The 18115-nt window shown below is 43.1% G+C and overlaps 4 protein-coding genes across 26 annotated transcripts in view; 2 read left to right on the top strand and 2 right to left on the bottom strand.

Annotated features, from left to right (window-relative positions):
* RAF1 (Raf-1 proto-oncogene, serine/threonine kinase) overlaps nt 1-1256 on the top strand; it is a 68972-nt gene extending 67716 nt beyond the window's left edge. For 18 of the 19 annotated variants that reach the window (XM_040646131.2, XM_040646135.2, XM_046899832.1 and 15 more), the window contains one exon: nt 106-1256. In XM_040646131.2, coding sequence (XP_040502065.1) covers nt 106-246 — 141 coding nt within the window. In that variant the 3' untranslated portion in view covers nt 247-1256. 19 annotated transcript variants of the gene reach the window in all.
* On the bottom strand, nt 483-13826 carry MKRN2 (makorin ring finger protein 2). Of its 5 annotated transcripts, none has more exons than XM_025154403.3 (9): nt 13778-13826; nt 13439-13567; nt 11963-12141; nt 10885-11189; nt 9265-9479; nt 7552-7662; nt 5265-5409; nt 4480-4635; nt 483-728 (listed from the first exon to the last, which is right to left on the bottom strand). In XM_025154403.3, exons 1-8 carry the CDS (start codon nt 13801-13803, stop codon nt 4492-4494), a joined length of 1254 nt encoding a protein of 417 aa, XP_025010171.2. In that variant the 5' UTR covers nt 13804-13826; the 3' UTR covers nt 483-728; nt 4480-4491.
* A 97-nt stretch (nt 13827-13923) lies between these two features.
* Nucleotides 13924-18087, top strand: MKRN2OS (MKRN2 opposite strand). Its single transcript, XM_414310.7, has 4 exons — nt 13924-14172; nt 14405-14454; nt 15242-15404; nt 17392-18087. Exons 1-4 carry the CDS (start codon nt 13967-13969, stop codon nt 17609-17611), a joined length of 639 nt encoding a protein of 212 aa, XP_414310.2. The 5' UTR covers nt 13924-13966; the 3' UTR covers nt 17612-18087.
* Nucleotides 14667-18115, bottom strand: part of TSEN2 (tRNA splicing endonuclease subunit 2) — a 38952-nt gene continuing 35503 nt past the window's right edge. The window contains exon 13 of the transcript XR_003077328.3: nt 14667-14774. The gene's annotated coding sequence lies outside the window, so the exon portion shown is untranslated. The remainder of the gene's footprint in view (nt 14775-18115) is intronic.

Raw genomic sequence — 18115 nt, 5'->3', positions numbered from 1 at the left:
AGATACTGGTAAAGCCCTAAGAAATGAAGGTTTAAGACTTACTTGAAAAGAAACGTGGCTCTTTCTAATGCATCATCTTTTCATTTCTTTGTGCCTTTTCCTCAGATACTGTCTTCCATTGAATTGCTGCAACATTCTTTACCCAAAATCAACCGGAGTGCTTCCGAACCATCTCTGCACCGCGCATCCCATACAGAGGACATAAATTCTTGCACGTTAACATCCACAAGACTGCCTGTTTTTTAGGATTGTGCTCCCCTTCCCTTAATCTCTCCAGTGATGGGAAAGGAACAGAAGTAAGAGAAGTTGTGCTTTTAATGCCTCAGTGTACAGGATCAGTGCCAGCAGGATCATCCGCATCCCCGTTTAAGAACAAGCTGCTAAGGATGTTTGCAGTTCTTACCCTGCAGGGACACAGCTCCACATTGCCTTTTTCTACAGTTTCTTCTACTGGGATAGTTAACAGACTACAGATCAAGAGATCTATTACTATTTTTTTAATAGATGCACTTGAGCCTTATTTTTCCCATACACAGAAGAGATGGATGTTTCTTTGGCAGTGTTTCTGGGTTGATTTGAATCTGCTGATAAACTGGTATTTTTTACAGCAGGGATGACCTGCCTTGGCATTTGAGGAAAGAAAGATGATGCGTTCTGGTGCTCTCTGATTGCCCCGTGCCGCTTCACGTCAGGGGAGTTTTGCTGGAAATGGGTATCTGCAAACAAGACTGAGGGAAGAAGAAAAAAACTTTCTGGAAATCAGCTCCTGCCTAAGAGCTTTCGTCAAGCCAATGAAATAAGTTAAAATGCTAATTCAACACAAAATAGTTTTGCAATAGTTTTGCACATAGAAGAAAAACTCTTGCAAAAGAATGGAGTATATTCTAAACTGTACTGCTCAGAGAAGGAAGCTAGCCAGTCTTGCTATGGTCATCTTCGGTAACTTAAGCGGCTTATTTTGGTACTATGGACTTGTTTCTTGCAGCCCAATGAGGTGGTAAGTGCAGAAAGACAGGCTTTTGTGGCTGATCAAAGGCTAATTAACAGCATCAGTATACTTCTGCAAAATGAGCGTAGTTTTCATCCCATCTGAAGCTGTCGTCCAAGAGATGCACTATCAAGAGGAAACTGAGCATATACAGTTTTTCTTGCTGATTTGGGTTTTAATTTTGTTTTTATTGCTCCTGAGAAAATGCATTTATTGTAAGCCGAGGTTCCTCTGATTATCTTATTTTAATAAAATAAATTAAATTTTAGGTTTAAGATTCAATGTCATCATTTAATGTAGTAATTCATATTTTGACACACACATTTACATCTGAAAAGTTCCAGAAATAACATTCTGAATAATTTTTAGGATAAATATTAACTGTACCAGTAAAAATAGATAAAATACTAGATGCGACAACCTGTCAGTTCCCATTTGCTTTACTTACAAGATGGTTTTGATGTTACTGTAACAATCTTTCAGCAGCATCTACTAGATACATACACTGATACACCACCAGGTGAGTTACCTGCACCATTTCTGCTCTGCATTGCATCTTCTGTGAGCCTGCGTGTCTTCCCTTAGGTAATGCATGCTTTCTATTGGTTGATCAGGCAGCAGGTGACAAAAAATAGGTGGTTTGATATAAGAATTACTTTTTAAATTAGTATTCTATTCAAGTAGAGGAGAATTTAAAATGCATAAGCCAGAAACGTATCGGTTAAACAGCTTGACTGTCCTCGGAACGTCACCCAGGGATTAGTATTTAACCCTTATGGTTGAGTATTACTATAAAACGTGCATTTTTCATTGATAGAAACAGTGCTGTATACAGATCAGCATACTTTTCAGTAATGTTCTTGTCATTTTAATTGCAACCCTTTCTCTCTCATTTTACCTTCATTTTAATTAGTGTTGAAAAAGAAGGAAGAATGGAAAAGGGAATGGTGGAGTCACTGTGCCTGGAGGTGTTCAAGAAAGAGGCAGATGTGGCACTGCAGGACATGGTTAGTGGGCAATATTGGTTTCTTTCAACCTTCATGGTTCTAGGATTCTATGAAAAGCTGCTCTTACTTTAGCACTGAACCCCCAAAAGGAACCTCTAATGGTTCATTCTTATTTAAAAACAGGTTGTCTCTCTCTGGAAAAAAATAAAACTTTTTTTTTAATAAAAGCAAGAGATTATTTTGATTAGTATTTGATGTCAATCTAGAATTTGAAAGCTGTAAAAGGAAGAATGTGAAAGGTCTGAGTCTGTCTTACAGCTTTCACATTAAAACTTTTCTTCGTGTAATTGCTAGGCAGCTTTGAAAAACAAATTACCTTACCTTCTGTATATCAGATTTTTGTTTCCTGCTTGGTTTTCTTGGAGCAAAGGAACAGGAATGCCCTATCTAAGGTAAAGAATATTCTCTCCACTTATATTTTTTAATATATATATTTCATTGCTGAAAATATCTCTGAAAAAAGTGTAGGAATAGCTAAAAAAAAAAAGCTTCAGTGGGGAGGCTAAGGGGTGTAAGTACATTTTTGAGTAGAAAGTATGCAAGAAAGAGCACTCAGCTTACAGAACTGCATCTCTCAGCTGTACTTACCTTCCTTCACTTTTGTAGTGAGTGAAGAAGATCTGCACTGCAGTATGATTTACTAGATTAAGACTGTCACTTGTGCCTTCAAATGCCAGTTTTAAAAAGAAGTTGAGCAGTAAGTGGTTATAGAGCTTTACAAGCTTAGGACTGACTTCAGAGTAAGCATTGTTAAAAATTAATTTTAGTGTTGAAATCATCATGAAAATATCACTACGTTTCCTAGATCAGAACAGAGAGCAAAATTTGCACATTCACTCCTGGGAACCTGTTAGCCAGCAGAGATGGAAGTTGTCTAAAAAACCAGAGGGACAAGGGGTGTTTTACACAAATGCCTCTAAACACACTTTGCTTCACAACAATTTTTGCCATCTCAACAATCAAGCTTTCTCAAAGCTTGGAACAGGTGAGCAACCTTACAGTGATAGGCAGTTTGTTCATAATGGGAGCAGAAGTATTGGCCCTTTGCTTGACTTTCAAGATTATATGCTGCACTTGCATGGAAAAAAATCTTTGCTTGTACTGAAGTATCCAGTAGCCACTTCAGTTGCTTCCAGACCAGAGTTTTAACTGCAGAGTCGATACAAATGACTCAGCAGAAATAACTTCTTACAAATTGCACAATCATCCCGTGAATTGCTTTTGCTAAAAGTATAGTTAAAACAGAACTTAAACTGATTCTCAGAGCTTCAGCAACTCAAACATGAATTAAAATTTAAAGAATTTGCTAATGTTTCAGTTGGCTCAGAAGAGATGTGCTTTAATACCTGACCTCCTGGACCTCGACCAGTGCTTCCTTCTAATGAGAACACCTGGAACTTCACCTGTCCTTTAAATAACCGTAACTGCCAGCTGGGGCTGTGAGGTACCTGGAAGTAGGGCTGTCCTGGGAATACATTACAGAAAGATGTGACTCAGTATGCTAGAAATACATGGCAGTGGAAAAGCCCAAAGTATCTCCTGCCCCCACAGGTAGGGTAAGCAGTGGTCACTATTTTTCTTTTGGAAGAGATGATTTAACATGGTACAGATGCAAACTAAGATCACTGATAGAGGGGGGTCAGAACATGATTTAGTTACTTCGTTTAATTTTTGCTTCATTTAACCTGAATGAAGGTTTCCCTTTGAATTAAATGATCTTGTTAAAATGAACAAAAAGTTATCTATTACTGTTTCAATATTGAAAGTTATTGACTTCTTATACAGCATCCAGTACCAACTTGTGCTGCAAGTATCATTTACCTGTGCATTTTGACTCCAGTATTGGAACTACAGCTCTGCTGGAGGTACTAAATTGCATTTGCTTTACAGCAGGTGCTGTAGGAAACCTTTCCTGCAACTACACACTCCATTATTTTAGAACAGTGGTAGGAACTTGATTTGTACTGTCTCTGGCAGCCTGGCAGTGCCCCACTACTGAAGCACTCACTGTGAGAATACACTGAGTATTACCCAGAACTCCAGACTCGTTGAGGTATCATGTATTAGTACTTTTTTTTGTTTTTAAGAAAGGAAAAGCTACACGGATTCCTAGTGTGTTTCTGCAGATATACATTTAGTTAATTTAGGGGGAAATAAGCACCCTAAACAGATACAGCAACAGTTTTTAACACCTTATGCTTTAAAAGGCAAGAGAGGAGCTGTATGTAACACTACATTCAATTTACAAGACAGCGTGTGTTAGGCCAAAGAGGAAGAGAACCCTCTTGGGATCAAGGGATTTTTTTCCATGCAATCAATTTAACTTTTTAAATATAATTTAGTACTTTTGTTGCCATACAACAACTATCTGAAAACTTCACCAGGACTGCACAAGTAGACCACAGGGCACATTCAGTCATTCCAGCTGCGTTGTAAGTAAAACCACTGCTAAATAAATAGCTAGATTGCTACAGAAGAAAGCACCTTCGCTTGCCTTTATTGAGAAGTAGCAGAATCCTCCTCAGCCCCAGAAAGGTGCATGAAGAGTTCTCCAAGTTCTGTTACTTGATCATCTGTGCTGGTTACAGTCCTACTTTCTCTGTCTTCAATAAAGTCCCACAGACGAACAGAATTGAAGAACTGCAACAGAAGAATATCTGATTTAGCACAGGTCAGTTAGAAGTTTTTTCCCTCATCAGTCATCTTTCCTCATCAACTTTTTTAATAAAAAAATTGAGACTGAAAAGTTGGTATTTATTAATAGTCTCAGCAATATTTGCTGAGAAAGTAAGTGACAACCACTCTATTGTTACAACATAAGTAATAGTTCCTGTCTAACTAGACAGTAGTAATGAGCTGTATTGTTTATATATCTAAGTACTGTTAAACTAGAAGGCCTGTCTCAACCACTCTAGGTGCTGGCTGAGCTATAATGGGACTTTGAGAAGGCTTTAACCATTTTAGCTGTGAATAAGACCAGCTAGGTCTAGGCAAGCAATGCTAATCTTTAATACCATTGTAAGTGGAAGCTTTAAATGTAGAATCTCCTTGAAAAAAGATCTGCAATGAGAAGCACTGGTAAAAAAAAAAAAAGAATTCTTGCTATTAATTGAAAGGTACCTTCTCTTCCTAATAACAAATCTCTGCCTCAAGGAAAGCTGAGGGATACTTAACTTTTCTGAGGCCATCTGTTGTATGACGCATCTTTAAGTAGTGCACTTTTATTCAAGAAGTGTTTTCAATTACAACTGACCAGAATATCTCCTTACCCGCACAGTTCCCTCAGAGCTGAGCTGTTTCCGTGGTTTCTCAGGCTCAGCCCGTGTCCCATCTGGATAGGCATGAAGGTAAAGACACTTTCCTCCAAATGGACAAGTTCCTTTCCCTTGTTCAAAGTACTTGCAGGGTTTTTTCCTGATTCAATGAGAAAAGAGTTGTTGCCTTCAGCTGGTGAGGAAGCAGATCACTTTGTACGATTACAACTATAGTTTGCTAGTACCATTAACGTGCCAAGAGTTCTGGTCTCCTACTCCTTAACTGCTAACAGTTAAAATAGATTGGAAAGAAATATACATAAAAGAGCACCATCATACATCTAAAAAAAAATCTTCAGACACTGAAATTGAATGACGTTCAAAGAATGCTGTCTATCCACCATGGATGCATTTCTAGCACAGTGAACAAACCCACTGCTGTTTTTTAGCATTCCTTCCCTGTGCCTCAATCACTTTGTTTTTATGAATGATAATAATAATAGAATTAAGTTTCCATCAGCTTTGCTGTTCAACTAAGTTGCTGGAGCTGAGTGTTATTGGGGAGGGGGTGGTGTGATGGGTTGTTTTCCAATGAGAAGTATCTGGAGGGAACTACAGAGAAACTGCAATTGAACTTGTAAACCACGTGCAAACAGCGTCACAACTGATGCCTATAACCTAAACACAGCCTATAAAATACCAAATAGATGGAGAAGAAACCACAACAAAAGAAACACCACCCCAGAAAGCAGACAGTGCATTCAAAAGTGGAATTGATCTGTCCTGCAAACCCGAAGTCACAGAGCACACGTGTTGTAACCTAAGTCAGTCAGGATTTTTCCTCCTGCAGAATGGATTTGTACTGTGAGAACCCCTGCTCTTAGACTTCCCTTTAACAAACATATTATTGGCATTTTTTCTACAAAATAACACATCCTCAACTTAAACTAACTGCCAAGAGATCATTCATAAAGCCCTCTGATACAGGAAGTATAACACGTTAGTCTTAGCTGAGCACTTAAAGCAAAGGCCCTTTTTGTATTCTCAAAATACAAAACCAAAAGCCAAAACCCAACTTGTAACAACAGTACCTGACATCACCATTCCAACAAAGCAAGTCTACTTACGTAGAATGTGGTCATTTACAAACTACTAAGCCGAGATTTTTAGCACAACTTACTACCCTCAATACAAACTCCTTTAGATTAAAATATAAAACCACAATGGCAACAGGGTATTGAAAACAAACAGTATCTGAAGCTCCTCAGCTGCCCAAAGAGGTTGCGGAGTCTCCTTCTCAAGATACTCAAAACCCATGTGGATGCTACCTGTGCAACCTGCTGTACAGAGCCTGCTTTAGCAGGGGGCTGGACTGATGATCTCCAAAGATCCCTTCCATCCCCCACGATTCTGTGATTCTGTGAAGCAATTTTATTCACACACTTTGTGCGACCATAAATACAAAGCAAGAACCTGGTTTGAACATTTAATGGAGCAGTACTGCTTACAGCAACTCTGCTGCTAAGTTGTAAGACAAAACTCCCCAAGAAGCTGAAGAGCTGGTAGGACAGCTATGTACACATTTAAGTAATACCTGTATCAACTCCATAAGGCAAGTTTTAAAAGCTGGTGCACGTCACAGTTAATGTGTGCGCCATTTTGCAAGACAGTTGTGACTCATTTATGTTGGGCATAAGCCTGCTTGTTTCCCTTGAAAGAGGTAAGTAATGGTTCCTCATTGTTCTGTGAACAAAGTGACCCTTACATTCTCCAGGCAAGCACAGCTTTGCAAAGCTGCTGTAACACAATGCTTTTGCAGACCTCCCCAGTGCTCCAATCACCAGGCAAATCTTTATTAGACAATGAAGGGAATGGAGTGATGCAGTACTTTGCATTCCCAGTAGCCGTTACAGAAGACCTGTGAATTTTTATCCCATATTTCAAGATGCTATCATAAAAATTAAGTTTTCCTTCCTCATGTGTTTTCCTCAGTGTGTGACAACCTTCCAGCCAGTTACATCCAACAGAAGGCACGTGTACCCAGTTTTGGCAAGTGAACTGAAATAGCCTCAACATTTCAGAGCACAAGTTCAAGTAACTTCTGAACTGTAATTACAACAGACTCTTTGATAGCAGTCACAAAGTTCAGCTTATAAAGAATGGTGTGCTGTTACCAGTGATTAAAAGTTATCTGTAGAATGGATTGTAATTACAAAAAGCTTAAAAATAGAGGCATTTTGATTGACTAAGTCTCAGTGAATCTCAAGGACGATGTAAGTAGTATTTTGATTGATGAACTTACCCCACTCCCTGCTTAAATGCTTCAATCAGCTCATTTTTCTTCTCCTGGTCTTCTACCCAATAAGCACTGGGAATGACGAACTCCGATATCACACGGCACTCTGGGCAAGACCTGAATGGATCACGACAAAGAAGCAATGCTTTGTTACTTTCTGAAAGCAATACTCAGTGTATTAGCCAGAAACTGCAGGTTCCTGAGTGTAAGGGAGACAGTCTGCCAGGCTGATGCACCAGACAACTTCACAGCACATATGGGCACGTTTGTTACTAGCATCAGCTGAAATAATCCGGCTGACTCATAAAATGACTTGGGCTGGAAGGGACCTCAAAGATCCTTTAGTTCCAACCCACTGCCACAGGCAGGGTTGCCAAATGCAGTAAGCCTTGTGCTGCTTTGCATTTATTTCAAGACTTGAACAAAATAAATAAGCGTTTCCTGAAGAAATGTGGCTAAAGTTTCAGTGCACAGAAATAAAGTACCTGCTAAGCAAGTACTCCAGCTCACATACAGCAGAAAGCCAAACCAGATGCATAACAAAAATGATTTTCCCTAAGCCTGACCTGCAATCTGCCAGAACTGATGAGCTGTTCAGTGGTTTTATGGAATGGATTTCTTCATTAGGATTTAAGATCAAGAATCAAATCTGCACCTTCTGATGCCTTGAAAGCCTAGGAGAGGCGTTACTACCCCTGCCACGCAAGTCCCATGGAACACCTGGTGTCTCTGCAGGCAGTGCTTTCCAAACTAATCCAAGTCCCTCTTTCAGAGGAACTTTGCAAAGACCAGTATGCTCACTGTTATGAATAAATATAAAAAACGCATTTGAGGAATTTGCATTAGTATCTACTCCATACACAAACCTGGTTCCAGAGCCCTGTTTCTCTATGAAAGCCACAGTCCCTGCTGTAGGCACAGCATCTCAATACCTGTCCATCAGAAGCTTTGCTCCAACAGAGGTTACATTGCACTGAGATAACTTTCACTTCAAGGCGACTATTAAGGGAAATTTTGCAGAAAAGTTTATTTTGGCAGAGGAATGAAAATATTTCCTACCTCTTCCTCAGTGTGCTTGTAACTTGGAAGAGCTTTCAAAGAGATTCTAAAAAAGGAAACTGCCCTAATTGGTTGTTCAAAATTCTTTCTAAGGAGGAGTATGTTTGGAATACATACAATAATATGTTTGGAATACATACATATTTATACACAGCTAGAATACAAAGGAATTTACTTGGATACAGATGTGCGATTCATGGGAGATCTAGCTTGAGTAAGCTATAGTTTACAGAAAAATGCAGTAATTAAGCACATGCATAGAAAGGAAAAAGTTACTGTTTGTGCAAACGAGTTCCTGTGATGAAGCAGAGGCACGAGTTAACTCAGTACTCTGCTGTCCACGTTTGCACTTTGCCCCATTGTTAATGCAATGACAGAGGCTTAAGTTACAAAGGGCCAACATACCGGACTGCAGCACACAAGTACTGTTAACAAAGGATAGTTGATGCATCCTACCTGCCCTTGAAGGTAATACTGTGCAAATTTCTAGCACTTGGACCAAGATTTTTGAGCTCATATTTTACAAATGGCTGTGCTAATATTTACAGCTACGAGATCTCTTATGACCACACTTATTTCTCCATCAAGTCACAGTACAACATAACGCCCACCTCACTGACACAGGTCACAAAGACGATGGGCTGGTTAACATGCACTTACTTTATGATTGGATTCTCAAACTGCTTGGCACACCTCCACTGCCGGATGCAGGACAAACAGTACGTGTGATTGCAGTTGGAGAGGATCCCAAATCTCCTCTCTGAGGCTGATGGCTTTTCGTACACCACTTCCATGCAGATGCTGCACACTTTGTCCTGACTTGCCTGAAAGGCAAAAGCCTTCTCCATCTCATGCTCAAACGTTGCCATGCACATCTGTCATGGGAGAGATGCCATTGGTTATTGAAGACTATATATGGGACCATTCTTTGTAAAATCAAAGTGTCTATGACATGGATATATTACAGGAAAAAGACAATACACTGATTAAGAGCATCCCTACTATCCTTCATCATCGTCATATAATTTTAAGAACTTTAAGGGTGATCACATAATTCCACCCCCCCACGTTCTCTGCAGCTTTCTAAGTATCAGAGATAGGGCTGCCTGAACACTGAATTTGCACCTGTCTGCATCTGTTACAGAACAGCAGTTACGCAAGGCAGTGCTTCAAATATCCCTATGTCCCATTTAATTCAGGGTCTAGTATGGATGCTGCACTCGGGACGTTACTCTGTTTATCAATAAGGCCTCAGACATTAGGCATGAAGCTTTACCCTAGATAAGGAACTGGTCTCTTATTATGGGCCTCCTCCAGCATTTCTCACACCATACTCAGTCATGTATCATTTGCTTCTACAGCACTACAAGCTGAGCTGGTTGTTATTCCCACATAGCTTTACCTCTTCTTTTTGATGTTCTCAGGACTTGACATGTGATACATATTTAACAGACTTCTAATAATAATTGTTTTTAAAAGACCAGAGAGTAATTCCACATTAACAACAGCACTTTCACTACTGCACCTTTCCATCCAACACACATCTCTGCCTCCAGAGCTGAGCACCTGGCAGCAGTGGTGACAGCATACTGTGCCAGATGTCAAACTCCTGGGACAAGAGAACTGCATTGCATGTTTGGAGCTACGTACTAAGATCACATAACATGAGATTTTGGTAACTTGGTTTCTGCTCCAGGCACTGGAGAGACTTGTGATCCATTAACCACTAAAGCTTCTGGTCATTCTTCTCCTCAGCCTTGAAAAGTCCTGTTCCTGACCAGCCCTGACACAAACCCAGTGGCCAAGCATAGTGAAGATGCTAGTTAAAGTTCATCTCCAAAATCTTCATGCTCTGCTCAGGGTGTCCCCATCTTACACTGCCCTGGAAGTGGCCACACACAAGCAGGGATACCTGAAGCAGTGACCCAGCAGACAGGCAGAGCGATCGCTCTGAACTCACCACAGGCTACGGTCCCTCCCCCCCATCACATGCGAGGGACCACTGCAACCTCCTGTCAGCTACAAAAGACATCTTCCTAAAAGAGTTCTAGAGTACGTGGGGGAGAAGGTGAGTTTCCCAGAAGAAAGGGAAAAAAAAAAAAAAAGTTGCTGTAAAATGCTGTCAGCATCAATGTTACCACTGAGGTCCTGGCTGCTTCTCATTCTACAGATAGACAAACAACAACAGGCTATCCCATAAAACACACCTTTGGATTTTTAAAAACAAACAAACAAAGCACTAAGCACACACATCTCATACTGATTTCACGTTAACATTACCATCTCATGAGCCTTCCTCTGTTCTTGGTCAAAAGGGTGAAGCACTTGCAGCCCACATATTTCACACACGTCCCCGTGCAGGTAAAGGCAGCGGTCCCCGAAGTGGCACGCTCCTGCTGCAGCGTAAGGACACAGCTGCTCTCCATCACCAAAGGAACTTCCAGCTACTGGATCTTCCAGCCCACTGCAAATAGCTTCCAAATATGAATGGGGCTTCATTTCCACATTATCACTTTTGTCACTGCAACACACCACATCATTTGTGGCGCTGGCTTTTTCCTTCTCTTCATTCAAGCCACACAGATCTTAAGAAAGAAAAATGTAATATTAACAATACTACACACAGCACAAAACCTACATAAGAAGCTCCCTGTACTTTCTTTTCAATGACTACCAGTTTTTTTGCTTTTTAAATGTCTTCTAAATAAAATCTTCCCAGCCCTAAGCCTCTTTTACTTCTACATTACAAGGATTCTCACAAACTACCTATTGAAAAGACCAGTTTCAAGGTCTCCTCAGCTGCCCTCTGTTAACAAACACGGTAAGAAAAAAAAACAAACCTCATATGCCAAATGGATGTAACCGACCCACTCAAGTGTGACAGAGAGAACCAGTGGGAACAGCACCAGCAACAAAGCTCAGCTGCTCTGCCCCGCAGCATCAGGCAGAGGGATGGCTGTCTCTGTGCTTGTGTTCCTGAGCACTGCCAGCACCCTCCACACAGCAACACCTGGCATGAAGCAGCCAGGCTTTTCATCATTTCAAATGCCCTCTCATTGAAAACAAAATGCACAAGAACACCTGATGGGCAGTGTACCGACCACAAAACCCACCCCAGAACAAAAACATCTTTCAGGACACACCAGATTAAAAGGCAGCCACAGTTAAACACTGTCATTAAAAGGTACTGACAGGCACAAGTATTAAAGGAAAGGGGCATCAGAAGATAAGGAAGGTCTCCAGCACCTCTTTCCCGCTGTCCTTGAAACTCACGTTAAAAAAAATCTGAAAAAACGACCCAACTCCTATCAGAACCAGAGGACAACATCAAGGATAAGCACAGTAGCCTCCTACTCACTTCTGTCCCTGAGCACAAGTGTTTTCTTCTCCCGTTTGCCACTCTCACGCAGCTTGCTCTTGGCTGCAGGTGCGCTGTGCTCAGGCGCAGGGCGAGGGCTGAGCAGCGCTGCTGATGCCATGGGAGGAGGCGCAGGAGCTGCTGCACCCCCCGAGGCAGGGAGCCTGATGTGGTCGTACCTGTGAGAAACAGAGTAAGTGCTGGAAAAGCTCAGGGACAGCTACTTTGAATGTATTTACTGATGGAAAGGGTTGTTTTAACAAGTTGTCTGAAATGTTCAGTCTCTTTCAAAGCCAGGCGGAAAGGCTTCTCAGCCTCAGCAAATGGATGCCTCTGAGAGCACGTCAAGATTTTCCCCTCTAGAGAGGCCCATCACAGCTGAAAGAATGTCATTCATGTGTACATTAGATCAGGTCTTTGTCACCCTCACACAAACAGCTTTGTTGACGTTGCCCTGAGAAGCAAAATTAAAAAGACATGCAGAAAGGACTGATGTGATCTCCTCCTCCCTGTCCAAGCAGGAACATGGGACTTCCTGCTCCCATACCACCGTGATGTCGTGTTTGCACACAGGACAGGAGAGGCTCCAAATGACTATGGAAACATGCTCTCAGCAGCAGAACAGAAGCAGCCAGTACAGTACGAAGGTTTCTCTAGTACAGCCATAGACATCAGCAGCCCATACACGTACAGGGCCCTCAGCTGTCCCAACACTGCTGGAGCAGCAGATCAACACTCTGCAGCTGCCATCAGCAGCTCCATACAGTGCTAATTCCATCCGAGCAGCTTATGAGCTGCAGAGCTCGCTGAAGTGCAGCTGGATGCAGGTCTGGCACCACTGACAAAGCCCAGGGAAGGAACACAACGCAGTGTTTGCAGCCACGCGACACCCTGACACCTCTGGCTGCTGCTGAGCGCACAGACACAGGACTCCATCTGCCAACAGCACAGCTCTGGGAAGAAGCTCCAGCTCTGCAGCACATTGCTGATAGCACAGAACATTCCCTAGCACACAGCATTTATTAGAGCACCTCTACAGGAATTTTAACCCGAGGGCTGCAGCAAAATTGGGGAACCAATGCCCACAAAGCTGAGAGGAGCACGAAGAAAACCTGCTTCACTTAAAGGCAGAAGCGCAAGGCCTCTGACCTCAGCACAGGGATGTGCAGGAACACGGCCGTGAGCTGCACCCTGCGGAGCAGCAAAGCACTGCTGGGACACTGCCGTGCCTCATACAGCCCACAGCAAACCTCACGGCCTGGCACTGCCTCCTGGGAAGCCGCACAGCCGACGTTCTGCTTTTAGTACCCAACACTCCTCAGGATGAGGAGAACCGGGTGAAAGCACGTGAAATCTGATGCCTCGTTTCCACAGGATAAGGCCCAGTCAAACCATAACGCTACACTCAAACACCTCATCTCTCCTCGAGCTTCGAGTCCCCCCCGGCTCCTCAGAGCGCACGGCACCGGCTCTCACCTGCAGCGGGCTCCATAGGCGCACTGCCCCTTCTGGTAGTACTTGCAGACGGTGGAGGACTTGCTGCTGGACAGGTCGTGCGAGAACAGACACTTGCTTCCCTCCCGGCACACTCCCTGCACGTAGTACCTGAGGAGAAGCACCCGGTCCGGAAATGGATTCTCTCTGGGAGGCGCCTTCCCGCGCGCGGAGCGCCGCCCCAGCACGGGCCCTTACGAGGCGCGGCGGTTCCTCGGAAGGCGCTGCTAAGGCACCTCGCCGGCGCGGAGCCGCGTGGGGCGCGTTCACCACCACCCCGTCCCCGGCGCGAGCGGGCCCGGCCGGGCGCGCGACGCTCACCTGCACGTCACCTGCTTGGTGCTCATCTTCGCCCCGCTCCGGCCTCCCCGCCCGGCCGGCTCCGCGCGCCGCACGCCCGGGTTCCGCTCCGCCGCGGGGAAGGGGCGGGGCCGACACGGACACAATTACCCGACGCGCCGCACCACAGAGACGCGGCGCGGCGGGATAGAGCGCCGCTCGGCGGGAGCCATGGAGGAGGCCGCCATCCTGCGCGTGCGGCACTGCGGCGCCGCCATCTTCTGCCGCCGCGCGCCCCCGCTCTGCCCCGCCTGCGGCCGCCCCCTGCGCGGCGCCGGGCTGCGCTCGGCCCCCGTGCGCCTGCCCTGCCCCTTCCGCCACGGGCACCGGCAGCCCCGCGCGTTCCTGCTGCGGCCCTCCGCCGGCAGCTTCCTGGGGTAGGGATGGGGGTGGGCGTTACGCGGCGGCGGGCGGGGGCTGCCCAGGGGAATAACTGCCGAACCCCGGAGCGGAGCCGGGTCTGGAATGGGAGCGTTCGCTCCCTGGGAGCCGCAGCGTTCTGCCTCCCCCCATCCCCACCGAGAAGTAGCCCCTGTTCCCAGAGACACCCTCGGGAGTTCTGACAGGACGAGCACGGCTCACGCCTCACAGGCGCCGTTTTTCTTTCAGAGAATACGACGGGAACTCTGATCTCCACGTCGGAATATCCAGCACTCAGGGTAAAACCTATTTCGGAGCTGGCTGACAACCTACTGCCCCTCTCCTGCACCCCGCCGCCTCAGATACCCAGCGCTGCACGGCAGCCCTGCCGGATGCAAACACGGGCTGTGCACCCACACAGCTGTGCAATAACAGCAGTAACGAGCTGGGAGCTCAGCTGCTGCCTGCACGAGTACCACATAACGATCAAAACCCCACATCCAATCAGTTATCTTGCCTTGCAGAAGTCAGCACGTTGAGTGAGTCAAAGCCATATGCCACTCTTCTCCCAGTTCCACCTCAGTGCTGAGGCGCTGCACAGATGGAAGTGACAGGGGACCTGTATTTGTGACAAAGAAATAAAAGCGAGGCAGCAAAAAAATTCGGGAAAGCTCAGCTTAAACACAGTTATTGCTAATTCTGAAGTCATCCCTAATTAAGATCAGCAAACACTATATATTAACAGTCATTACAGGTTCTCCAGAGCACAGCAGCCCAAACAGACATCTCAAGTGAGATACTGCAGTAACTGAACAAGTCTGGTTTGGAGGTTTCAAAAAGAAACCTGGCAGTCCTTAAGTTGCTTTTCTTATCAGAAGATCTGAAATTACCTCATAAAAATGAGAACAATTCTTTGATACAAGTAAACAATGCACTTTCTACTCTAGTTTTAGGAAATCTCTGAAGGGAAGACAGGGTATAGTTAAGAGTGGCATTAAGAAAAAAATCAGCTTTCATCACTTAAAAATGCACATGAATCCATTTTTTCCCAGTACAACCTGTCAGCCTATTGCTCTTTATTTTCAGGAGTGGTGTATAATTACAATGAAGAGGGCATTCACAGAGATGGAACCGGATGGGAGCAGTGCATTAGTGTCCCACTAGTACAGCCAGATATGTTTGAGCTTCTTCAGCAGTGGGATCACCTCCTAGAGGAATTTTCTATGAGAGAGGAGTGGCTTCCTCACAGGTATGTAGCTGAAATGGTGAATGCAACAGGAGTGTTTAGGATGATAAATTAGGCTATTCTGTTTCGGATCCTGTGAGGCTTGTGGTTCATTCAGCTCCTTCAAACACTTATTAATAACAAACTAGTCTAAACTCTTTCAGACTGTCTTGAAACTCAGTGATCTCGCTAAACAAAAAAAGTAATGCTTTTAAGAAGGTGAACTATAAAAGATCTGTAAGAGAACATTTAAGAGAAGTTTTCTTCAGCAACAAAAGAACTGCATGAAAAAGAACACTTCACTGGAACACTACCTTTAAGAGTATACTGCTGGGTGTTAAGTGTTGAACCACGTGGCTGTAGACCTCACAGTATGTAAGAATAGGCAAGTCTAAAGAGGTTTCAGCAATTACAGTAATATAAGAAGATGAAAGAAATTGACCCAGATTGAAGGCGTATATAGAACACAAACCTATTGGTTTTGCAGTCATCTTTGACATTTCTCCAATTCCCAGTGCATTAAAATTATTACTAAAATTAACTTGATGTCAAACAAGCAGTGGTAGAAAGTGAGTACATGTATGCATCTTTTCTACGAGGTTTTCTTCTGTTTTCCCTGTCAGCCACCTGACAAAGCCACCTAGTTTTCCAAAAATAAGACTAGTGACCACTTCAACTGCTGAAAACTGGACTTTTAGATGTTAAATCTTAATGCTTATTTTTCCAGTGGACTGGAACTGTGCTAAACTAATCCTGTAACTCATTTTAATTTTCCTGTTTACTTTCCATTTAATGCAAGGATAGTACAGGAGACCAGAGAACAGTGGCTGCAGACATGACCAATATCTTAAATTACTGAGATACTAATTTTCCTTGAAAAGACAAATACATGCTGTCCAAAAAAATCAAGTGCTAACTGGAAAACACAGATGGTAATGAGAAATGTATTACAGAATCTTTTGCATTATGAATACAAATAGATTCTGTAAACAAAACCATGGAACTCATTTAGTAAAGCACTTTTTGCTCATGTTTTGTACAAGTTTCCAGAACATGCTGCAGTGCTCTGCAGTCTCAGCACAGAGCCAAAGTGTTCCCAGCATTTTTGCAGTGTAATTTCCAGTTGTTTTGCACTGCACGGTGATGATGGCCACTCTTGGAAGTTCTTCCTATTTTATTTATTTATTTTACAATTATTTTTGTTCAAGTACACTGTAGCAAATTCTTGCTTCCTTCATGGGAGCTCATAGGTCACTTCAAATAGTCTCAACAAACCAGGGCTGCTTTTGATAGCTAGAGTCTTCAGAACTTGCAAAAAAGCCTTGTAAATTCCCAGAGCAGACGTGCAAGCCTTGCAGAAGATTTCCTGTGGCAACAGAGACCATGGAGCCACTGACAGTATGGGACAAGGAATGCCTCACAGGACAAGAACAAGGGAAAAGAGGAACAAGGAAAACAGGATGAGGTGATTACAGAACAAGCTTGAGGATTAGGCAGATGGCAAGCAGTTACTCAAGGCCAATGGAAAAAGCAGTGCCATGTAGTGAAGGAAAGGAGTAAATTACTCAAGTTGTCAGTAGCCAGCATGAAGCATTTGGTAGAATCTGGAAAATGTTCTGACACTGAAAAGTGCAGGTAAGTGTTATATGCTCCTAGCTTTGCATAGTGGGAGAAAAGTCAAGAACATTTCAAATGACTACTCCTATTTAGTTAGTATTTATCCTTGCACTCTTGGCACTAATGATTGCCAATGGGAGTTTGACTGGTATACTGTATCGATACATCAGTGATAAAACAGAGTTGATTTTAATTAAGATTGCAAGTTAATGCCACACTGAATGAAGCATCTGTGGTGCCACATAAGGTTACCACTGCAGGAAGACGTTTTCAAGATAACACAGTAACAACACAGAAGAGCAACTGTTAACAAGGTAAAAACCAGATAAGTATTTTAAAAAAATACTTTGAAGTAATTAGTGCATACTCTTACTGATGAGATTTTTTTTCCTAGGTATGAAGAACATGACCACAACTGCTACACGTATGCACTAGCATTCATTAACAGTGTACTGACTGCACAAGGAAAGCAGCAAATGAGTAAAAGTGAATTTACAGAGAAGTTTGTGATTCCACAGACAAAGAATGCTTCTAAGTATATTACTGTTCATCAGGAGCTAACTACTAAAGACTTCTACATTGTACCCCTTCCTGATCAAGAAAAACAGTGCTGAAAATAAGTTGCACCATGAAAGCGTCTACAAAATGCTACATGAAAAGGAAGCCTTAAGACATCAGACCTCATTAGGATGCAGTCTGCCTGATGTACTTAAAAAGACAAATAACTTTACATATGTTAGCCTGTGCATCATGGAAGGAACCTGTATTTGGATAAAATAACATGCTTGCAAAAAAAAATTGCTGTGGGGACTACCAATGTGGCAAAATGCTTTCCTATTCACATTCAATATACGTTGTGTTCTGTTGAGACATTTAATATTAGAAATGGTAACGGCTGTATAATTAAGGGTTTTTAAACAAATCAGCTGTTGAAATAAGCTCTTTTAAACCAAACATTTTTAACATCACATGTATGATTAAAAAAAGGAATTTGTGCTTGCATACTGCTCAAATCTAACGTCTGTGACAAAGCAGTCATTTTCCTTTACTTCAACTACTAGTAAAGCATACAGTATTTATAACAAACAAATCCAGTCTCGTTGTCAGATAAATTTCTT

This window comes from Gallus gallus, chromosome 12 (assembly GCF_016699485.2).
Source record: "Gallus gallus isolate bGalGal1 chromosome 12, bGalGal1.mat.broiler.GRCg7b, whole genome shotgun sequence".
NCBI lineage: Eukaryota > Metazoa > Chordata > Aves > Galliformes > Phasianidae > Gallus > Gallus gallus.
The sequence above is the reverse complement of the archived record's forward strand: the minus strand, read 5'-3'. Positions and strand labels throughout refer to the sequence as shown.

Excerpts from the sequence above, each read along its gene's own strand:
- MKRN2 (XM_025154403.3), bottom strand. The coding sequence starts at position 13,803 with ATGAGCACCAAGCAGGTGACGTGCAG. Across the intron at positions 9,480-10,884 it reads AGAGGAAGGCTCATGAGATG|ATGTGCATGGCAACGTTTGA; the intron begins GTAATGTTAACG and ends CTCCCATGACAG. Across the intron at positions 4,636-5,264 it reads GCTCTGAGGGAACTGTGCGG|TTCTTCAATTCTGTTCGTCT; the intron begins GTAAGGAGATAT and ends CTTCTGTTGCAG.
- MKRN2OS (XM_414310.7), top strand. The coding sequence starts at position 13,967 with ATGGAGGAGGCCGCCATCCTGCGCGTGCGGCACTGCGGCGCCGCCATC. Across the intron at positions 14,173-14,404 it reads TCCGCCGGCAGCTTCCTGGG|AGAATACGACGGGAACTCTG; the intron begins GTAGGGATGGGG and ends TTTTTCTTTCAG. Across the intron at positions 15,405-17,391 it reads GAGGAGTGGCTTCCTCACAG|GTATGAAGAACATGACCACA; the intron begins GTATGTAGCTGA and ends TTTTTTTCCTAG.